This window comes from Carlito syrichta, unplaced genomic scaffold, assembly GCF_000164805.1.
Source record: "Carlito syrichta isolate Samal-C Ts95f unplaced genomic scaffold, Tarsius_syrichta-2.0.1 Scaffold304234, whole genome shotgun sequence".
Taxonomy (NCBI): domain Eukaryota; kingdom Metazoa; phylum Chordata; class Mammalia; order Primates; family Tarsiidae; genus Carlito; species Carlito syrichta.
This window is the reverse complement of record NW_007248330.1, coordinates 118563-128153: the sequence shown is the minus strand read 5'-3', so window position 1 is coordinate 128153 and position 9591 is coordinate 118563. Positions and strand designations below refer to the sequence as shown.

The 9591-nt window shown below is 40.4% G+C and overlaps 1 protein-coding gene across 2 annotated transcripts in view; it reads left to right on the top strand.

The window, feature by feature from the left end:
* BLM (Bloom syndrome RecQ like helicase) overlaps window positions 1-9591 on the top strand; it is a 96185-nt gene that overhangs the window by 27252 nt on the left and 59342 nt on the right. For both annotated transcript variants that reach the window (XM_008059517.2, XM_008059516.1), the window contains exons 5-7: window positions 2670-2797; window positions 8188-8320; window positions 8609-9267. In XM_008059517.2, coding sequence (XP_008057708.1) covers window positions 2670-2797; window positions 8188-8320; window positions 8609-9267 — 920 coding nt within the window. The remainder of the gene's footprint in view (window positions 1-2669; window positions 2798-8187; window positions 8321-8608; window positions 9268-9591) is intronic.

Genomic DNA, 9591 nt, shown 5'->3' with positions numbered 1-9591 from the left:
TTCACTCACCTCAGCCTCCCAAGGTGCGGGATTACAGGCTGAGCCACCGAGCCCAGCTAACAAGGATTCTAAATAAAAGAGAAGGAATACTGCAATGTGTGGTAGCACAAGCCTGTAGTCCTAACTACTCGGGAGTCCCAGCTGAAGCAGGAGTATGGCTTGAACTTAGGAGTTTGAGGCTATAGTGTGCTGTGATTGTGTCTGTGGATAACCATTACACTCCAGCCTGGGCAACATAGCAAAACTCCAATCTCTAAAAAACAAAAAAAATTTTAAAAGAGAAGTCCCACAGTTCCAACAAACCAAACATTTTCTTTATTCATTTTTGGCTTTGATCCTTCTCTACATGTGTTTGGTTTTTGCATTGTTGTAATCAACATGTAGCTATAATTTTATATTCTGCTTCTTTTTCTTAACACTATTTCTAAAACATTTCCCAATTGCTACTTATTTTTATTCTTTTTAATACTTACATAATTTATTGAGTTGTCATACCATAAATAACTTTACCTAGATTTTCAGGTAAAGTGGAAAATGGTTAATTATAAGGTTATTTCTAGGATAGACTCGTTGTGTTATTTTTTAAATTTTTTTGAATTGAATCTCACTGTCCAGGCTGGAGTACTATGGCACAGTTACAGCTCACCACAGCCTCTACCTCCTGGGCTCAGGCAATCTTCCTGCCTTAGCTTCTCAAGCAACTGGGACAACAGGCCCATGCCACCATATCTGGCTAACTTATTTTTTTAAATATTTTATAAAGACAAAGTCTTGCTATGTTGCCCAGGCTGACCTTGAACTTCTAGGCTCAAGCAGTTTTCCTGCCTGGGCCTGTTAAAGTGCTGGGATTACAGGTGTGAGTCACCACACCCAGCTCTTTGTATATTTTCCATTGCTATATATATATATATATATATATATATATATATATATACACATATACATACACATACATATATATGTATGTGTATGTATATATATGTGTTATAAAACTGAAATAGAATTTTCACAAATAATACTTATGTGCAGTGCACACTAAATTTTATGCTACATTTTATTTCATTTAAAAGAAAATACTGGAGGTGGGTGGATACACAACATCAATAAGGGTACCTGACCTCAAACCAGGCAAAGTGGGGACCAAAGGGAGGCCCAAACTTACCTGTATGGTGTCCACTTATATACTTATTCCTAAATTATACCCCACGTCTTTAAAATAAAAAGAAAATACTATTGTAAGCCCTGAATATCAGAAGTTGAATGATCACAATATGTAACAGAAAAGAGACATCTATTCCTCTATTCCAAAAGTCTCTTTAGCTGGTCCTCAAAACTCTCTATCTTCTAGTCGCAGTTATACCCTTGCTGTAACCCTTAACTTCATTGAGTCTAGGAGTCAAACCAACAATATAGAAAGCACTACTAAAAATATGGCCATTTTCTTGAATTATGTTATTGTTTTAAAAATTTCAGCACTGGCTGGGGTTGGTGGCTCAGCCTGTAATCCCAGCACTTTGGGAGGCCGAGGCGAATGGATCGCCTGAGCCCACGGGTTCGAGACCAGCTGGGGCAACTTGGCGAGATCTCATGTCTACAATAAATTTTTTATGCCGGGCTCGGTGGCTCAGTCTGTAATCCCGTGCCTTTGGGCGGCTGAGGTGAGTGGATTGCCTGAGCCCGCGGGTTCGAGACCCGCCTGGGCAGCAAGACCTCATCTCTACAATAAATCAAAAAAAAAATCAGCCGGGCGTGGTAGCGCATGCCTGTAATTCCGGCTACTTGGAAGGCTGAGGCGGAAGGATCGCCGGAGCCCAGCAAGTCGAGGCTGCGGTGGCCGGGTGCGGCCACTGCGCTCCCGTCTGGGTGACAGAGTGAGACTCCAACTCAAAAAAAAAAAAAAATTTTTTTTTTTTAAATTAGCTGGGCATGGTAGCGTGTGCCTGTACTTACTAGCTACTTGGAAGACTGAGGTAGAAGGATCGCCTGAGCCCAGCAGGTAGAGGCTGTGGTGGCCGTGAGCTCCACTGCACTCCAGCCTGGGTGACAGAGTGAGACTCCAACTCAAAAGAAAATCTCAGCACTTTGGGAGGCTGAGGTGAGAGGATTGCCTGAGCTCAGGGGTTCAAGACCAACCCAGGCAACCCAGGCAACTTGGCGTGACCTCCTCTCTACAATAAATCAAAAGCCAGAGTGAGACCCTGGCTCAAAAAAAAAAAGTCCAGATTAAGTGCTTTGGAATCTCAGAAGAAAAATACATTAATAAACACTTGCTGGAGAAGTTAGGCTTGAGCTGGGCCTTTAATAGGTGCGATTCGGGTAAAAAGAGACTGGAATGGCAGGTTTTCCAAATTGAGAGACGATCAGAGGCAGAATCTCTAAAACAGACAATGAAAGGCTCATATGAAGAATGTAAGTGAGGCAGTGTGGTTGTGATTGGAACTTGGTGTTACTGAAAGGAAACAATTGGAGATAAAGTTGAAAAAGTCCCTTGGGACCCGAAGATGGAAGATTTTCGAGGGCCAGCTGAAGAGGTTTACAATTGAGGAGATAGGAAATCATTTCTTTTGTCTGTTATACATTGCCTGACCACCTGTAGAAAGGTGATATATATCATACATTTATTTGGTCTAGTCTGTAGGATAATTGGTTTAACTTTTTAAATTTCATAGTATGTTAAAGGACCTGGACACCTCTGAGGAAAAGAAGGATGTTCTTAGCACATCAGAAGATCTTTTGTCAGCACCTGAGAATGTGCCTACACAGAAGCCCCATCCAGAAGCCAGCACAGATTGTGACGGTACAAAAATTATTTCAGATATATGACATATTTCAACTACTTACTTTTGAAAACAAAGTAAGACTGTGGCTTCACAGGCTTTTAACCTATGGTTATATATTATAGTATAGCAAACTCATAGTCCCTTTTCTTCCAATATAGAACCATCCCTGTTCATTGGTTAGCCAACATTTGCTTGAATAACTCATGAACTCATGATCTCACAAGGTAGTTTATTCCCTGTCTTGAAAATGCTACTTGTTACAAATTATTTCTCATACTGAGTCAGAATTTACCTTCCTGTAACTTTAATCCTTGTGAAGTCAATATATAACTTCTAGGACTTCAATTTTTTTTCCCTCAGGCTAAATGTTATTAGGTCTTTTAACTCTTGATAGAAATTGCTTTCTAGACCTTTTATCTTCCTGTTTCTCCCTTATAAGTAGTCTGGATTTGGGCCTTGATGTTCATTTAAAGCTTATTACTTGGCCAGTGGCTTAAACCTGTAATCCCAGCACTTCGGAAGGCTGAGGTGAGTGGATTGTCTGAGCCCCCGGGTTCAAGAACAGCCTGGGCAACTTGGCGAGACCTCCTCTCTACAATAAATCAAAAAATTAGCTGGGCTTGGTAGCGCATGCCTGTAGTTCCAGCTACTTGGAAGGCTGAGGCAGAAGGATAACCTGAGCCCAGCACACCGACGCTGGGGTGGCCATGAGTGTGCCACTGCCCTCCAGCCTGGGCAACGGAGTGAGATTCCAACTCAAAAAAAAAAAAAAAAAAACTTGTTTGTTTTGCTTCTAACTTTTTTTTTTTTTTTGAAATATTTCTGGTATTGTATCTTTTGCTTTCTTTTTCTTTTTTACTATTCCTGTAATTAATGTTATTTGGGTGTTAGCCCTCCGTTATCTTTTCTGTTTTCCTTTTTTACTTTTTAAGATATAAATATTTTGAAATATTTCTGGTATTGTATCTTTTACTTTCTTTTTCTTTTTTGCTATTTCTGTAATTAATGTTATTTGGGTGCTAGCCCTCCATTATCTTTTCTGTTTTCTTTTTTTACTTTTTAAGATATTTCCCCACTTTTATCTTTTATTATTATCATTATCATTATTTTGAGTCAGGGTCTCACTCTGTCTCTCAGGCTGGAGTACCTTGGCACAATCATAGCTCACTACAGCCTTGACTTCCTGGGCTCAGATAATCCTTCTACCTTAGCCTCCTGAGTAGCTAGCTGGGACTATAGGCATACACCACCACGCCTGTCTAATTTTTTTATTTTTTTGTAATGACAAGGTCTCATTATGTTGCCTAGGCTGGTCTTGAACTCCTAGGCTCAAGCAATCTTCTGCCTCAGCTTCCCAAAGTACTGTGCTGCGTCCAGCTTATTTTTAACTCTTCTATAGAATTTTTAATTTTTATCAAAGCAATTTCCAAAAGCTTGAGCACTGCGTGAGCACTGCGTCCAGCTTATTTTTAACTCTTCTATAGAATTTTTAATTTTTATCAAAGCAATTTCCAAAAGCTCTTTTTTGTTCTCCGAATATTTCTTTTTTTTTTTTCTTTTGAGTTGGAGTCTTACCTGTTGCCCAAGCTGGAGTGTAGTGGCACTGTCACAGCTGCTGTAACCTTGACCTGGTGGGCTCAGGTGATCCTTCCACCCCAGCCTTCCAAGTAGCGGGACTACTCTGGGCTAATTTTTTAATTTATTATAGAGATGGGATCTCACCAAGTTGTCCAGGCTAGTCTCAAACCCCTGGACTCAGGCAATCCTTTTGCCATTGCCTCCCAAAATGCTGGGATTATAGACTTGAGCCACCATGCCTGACCTGAATTATTTCTTTAATGCATTATTTTCTTGTTTGATAGATCCTGTACTTTTTTATGGTGTATGTATGCATGTGCATGCATGTATGTAGCACTCTCTGTGTGTTGCTTTTGTTTCCTCCCAATTTTTTGTGGTTTATTTTGGACCCTGAATTTGTTATTAGAGATGTTCCTGAAATATCTGATGGGCTAGACAGTCTTATAAATGTCTTACAGTATTAACTAATTTAATCCTCACAACAATCCTTTAAGGTAGTTTCTGTTACTCCATTTTAGAGATAAGGAAACTAAGGTACAATTTCACTGATAAAAATAGCTAGGTCAGGAGCAAGAACAGAGTCCTACAGAATGTCATTAGAAGCCTTCCTCTTGGCTGACATGAATCCATTCATCACCACTTCTTGTTCAACTAGTTAACAAATCTTCTTCAGACCATGTTTCTCTCCTTTATATATGGTGATGCAAAAGACTTGGTCACGTGACTCCAAAAAGTTCAAGGACTAATGCAGCAAGAGGGGATGGGTGGAGCATTGGCTCTAAAGTGATACTGCCCCATGATAGAAACCTCTCTCCTCCTACTTCTGGCTATATGACTACAGCAAATTAGTTAAATTTCTCTGGTCCTCAGATTTTTCTATATAATGAGGAGAACAATATCTACTTTGCTGGGTGGTTATTAGGATTCAAGGTGAAGTACCTAGTACACTATAGACCTTTCGTAAATGGTAGATATTGTTATTTGCCAGTCTAGTAATCCTTTCAAAGAAAGAAATATGTTAAGATGGATGGTTTGTTTTTATGAACTCTTGATAACTCTATAATCATTTCCTCTTCTTAGAGCTCACAAAACAGCCACTTGATAACATGTTCTAGAATTTTGACCTGAATTGACATCAAGATCACCAGCCTGTAGCTTTTGGCAATCGCTCTCAAAGTTTTTTGAAAATTAGAACAGTGTTTGTCTGTCTTTTCTATCAACTCTTATTCACTAGATGCCTTTCTTGTCAGCAACAGGGACTCTGAGACCTTGTTTGCAGGTTTCCTTTGTATTCTGAGGTATAATCTGTCTTGACAAGGAGACTTGAGCTGTTTCTGATAGCTAGGTATTCCTGTATCTCTTTCTGACCCTGTCTTGGCTTTCAGTTCCATCAGACCGTTGTGTATTCTCCTCTTTCCAATCTGATGCTCATTCTCCTTGCAGAGAAGATAGGAATTCAGCGACTCCACTTCTACCAGCTCCAATCTCACGTCCCTGTTTCCCTCAGTCAACAGTAGAAATCCGTATTTCCCAAGTCATTCTCATGCAGATGCTTGTCCCCATGCTGTCCCTACACTCCCTGTTCTGACCCTCTTCCCCTCCTTCCTGCCTTTTAAACCCTTCAGCAAACTGCTCTCAGTCAGCCGTGTCCCTGAAGTCTCATTCTCTTCTCTGAACATTTTCTTCCCCCTTTTCCTCTCAGGGCCTCCTGAGACCACATGCTGTCTCCCTGCGGCCCACCTAAACTATGTTTTTCTTCCACGTATTTTAGGCCTTAGAGATAAAACAGGCATCTTCCTTGCTTCTCTTTGCTATCCTAAGCTTTTTTTTTTTTCTTTCCTTCCTCTAGAACATCAGCTCCCTTGAAATTCTATTCATTAGTTATGTGGCTTAATTTTTAAAAAAAACAAAACAAAACAAAAAAAACGGGAGCAGGCAGGATTCAAATGTCCAAACATTGTCATCAGGAGTTTCTCTCAGACTTGCACATACTTCTCTCTGTCTCTCTTCTCTTCCATCTCTTCATTTCAAATCCCCGTTTCCTTTTTCATGTGTTACTCTTATTCTCAAGCTGTCTTTTCTTGCACTGTGGCAGAGATTGCCACCAGCAGTGTATTAAGCTTGTGAAAATAGAAGTACTCTTTCCCAGTCAGTCCTCAAAACTCCCAAAGTTCATTCTCGTTGGGCTGCCTTATACCAGATGCCCACTGAGAAAGTAGGGGAGGGGAGGTCTCCAAAAAGAAAATCTAGGGGCTGTGCTGTTACCATTAGAAGGAAGACTGGATTCCAGGAAGGCCAAGACAGCTGGTGAGGCTCTTGTCTGTGTGACCCTTAACAATATACTTTGTCTTGGCACAATGAGGTTTACACATGTGAAAGGACAGACTGAGAGTGGGAAGCCATTTTTCATATGGTTCTTAAACTCTGACACAATGATAAGAAAGCAGAAGCTATACTTTTGGAGAAATGTACACTTTAGGTAAAATTAATTTTACCGATTTTGTCTTTTCAGAAACAGACTTCCAGGTATCAGAGGTGTCTCATAGTGGCAATCAAACTTGCCTAGAGTAAAGGGAATTTACAAGGCCTAAGATATCATGCATTGGGCAAGGATTGTAAAAGTCATGAAACTTGTCATGACAAAAGTTATGACTGCTCAGAGGGAGAGCAGGTGGGAATTCGATCTTCCAGTAGATTGGGCACTATCTACAGGGAAGCCAAGGATCCCCCGAAGCTACCCACTGGGAATGCCTAGGAGATAAGGGAGGTGCACCGTCCATTAGCTCTAAGGAATGTCATTCAGGAAGGTACAGGAGAATTAGAATCCTTGTCACACCCTTCTCCAGGGGCTATAATAATGTGGGTGGACATTAGTGGGTCTCTGTGGTCACAGGATCTCCAAGACATCCACAGGTGGTCAATAAAGAAGTCATGGCAGTCATGTGCAACATCTCTAAGAAAAGAGATTTAAGCCAGGGCCTTGGGAGACTATGCCGCCACACTCAACTAGAGTGTAGGCCCACTCCCTGTCTGTGAGGGGTGACCTTTTCTTAAATAAATCTTTTCTTCTCTCACCTCTGTGTGTTGCAATTCTTTGCATTTACTCGGATCTCTGGGTTCCCAGCGCAGCACCTCCGGCTTGCTGGCCCCAGCAGTGCTGCGCCTCCCTGTGCCTCTTCTCCCTCTCCATCCATTTTCCTTTCCGAACCCTAACAACATGCAGTTAGTAAAAAATCATAGCAAATTGATGTCTTTGTGTCTTCCAATGACGTTGGTTACCCAAAGAGAAATATTACTAATTAAATATTATGAGATTAACTGAGAATATAGTTTTTGTTTTGTTTTGTTTTGTTTTTTTGAGTTGGAGTCTCACTCTGTCGCCCAGACTGCGGTGGCCAGGAGTCCACTCCTGGCCACCGCAGCCCCGACCTGCTGGGCTCTGGCGATCCTTCCGCCTCAGCCTTCCCAGTAGCCAGAATTACAGGCATGCGCTACCACACCTGGTTGATTTTTTTTGATTTATTGTAGAGATGAGGTCTCGCTGCCCAGGCGGGTCTTGAACCCGCAGGCTCAGGCAGTCCACTCACCTCAGCCTCCCAAAGGCGTGGGATTGCAGGCTGAGCCACCGAGCCCAGCTGAGAATATAGTTAAGTGCTCTTGTGATATAGCAGAGACAACCTGATTACAGGTTAATTCATAGGCAGATAATAGGACAATGTATAGTTGTTTATTATCTTGTTTTTACACTGCTTCACATTTACATGTATGACCAAAAATCTTAAGTCTTTTTTGTTTTCTAAGAAATATTAACAGTGTAATTACTTTCTAGCTGGACAGAAAAGTTTACAGCAGCAGCTTATTCAGGTGATGGACCGCATCTGTAAATTAGTTGATACTATTCCTGCTGATAAACTGATAGCTTTGGATTGTGGGAATGAACTACTTCAGCAGCGAAACATAAGGTATCTTGATGTTTTCTCCTTCTGGAACTTATCTGATTGCATTTTCATCATTCAAAATAAAAAGTTTCCAGGCTTTCTGGCCTGGAAATTGCATAAGGATGATTGTCATGCCACTGTGTTTTAAATTTATTTACTTTTCAACACTCGTTTAGTATTTGTATTCAAATTTTTGAGATTGAAAAAAAGAGAATACATTTTGCTACAATTTCTGTTTAGTATGAAACCTGGAAGTGTTCTTTTGTGGCCTGCTACTTACATTTAATATGTTGTTCTCTTTCCTCTCTGCAGAAGGAAGCTCCTAGCGGAGGCAGATTGCAACACAAATGATGCCAGTCTTCTTGGCTGGATATGGAGACGCAGGCCTGACTCACTTTGTAGCCCTGTGGAGGGTGATTCTTACCCAAGGGAAATTTCTATGAAGGAATTAAATTCTTCACACCTTTCTTTAGATTCTGTTTCCCCTGGGGAATGTTTACTGACCACCACCCCAGGAAAAACAGGATTCTCAGCCAGGAAGGATCTCTTTGAAAGGCCTTTATTCAATTCCCATTTACAGGAGTCCTTTGTAAGTAGCAACTGGGCTGAAACACCGAGGCTACAAAAAAGAAATGAAAGCTCTTATTTCCCAGGAAATGTTCTCACAAGCACTGCTGTGAAAGATCAGAATAAACACACTGCTTCAATAAGTGACTTAGAAAGGGAAACTCAGGCTTCCTATGATATTGATAATTTTGACATAGATGACTTTGATGATGATGATGACTGGGAAAATATAATGCATAATTTAGCAGCCAGCAAATCTTCCACCGCTGCCTATCAACCTATCAAAGAAGGTCCGCCGATTAAATCAGTAACAGAAAGAATTGCTTCAGCCAAGACAAACTGTCTTCCAGTGGCATCTACTGCTCAAAATATAAACTCCTCAGAGTCAATTCAGAGTTACACTGGTAAGTTTAAAATAAATTGAATGCTTATATATTATATGAAAACAAAACTATAAGAAAACCATAGCAAGTCATCATTGTCTGAAAACCACATTGTTTCTATGCAAATTTATACTGATGATATGAGTTACAAATCACAATTTCAAAAGCAAGTTGCTCTTTTGTTCTCTGTAGCAGCTGTAGTTTTATAAAATGTGTAATTGTAACCTATTATAGTAAGGCTCTAAAGTCATTACAAGTGTGCTTTGCTCGTAAGTTAACATTTTTTAGTTCCTGAAACAACAAAGCTCACAAGGGTCAAGCTTTCTTTTTTTTTTTTTTTTTTTT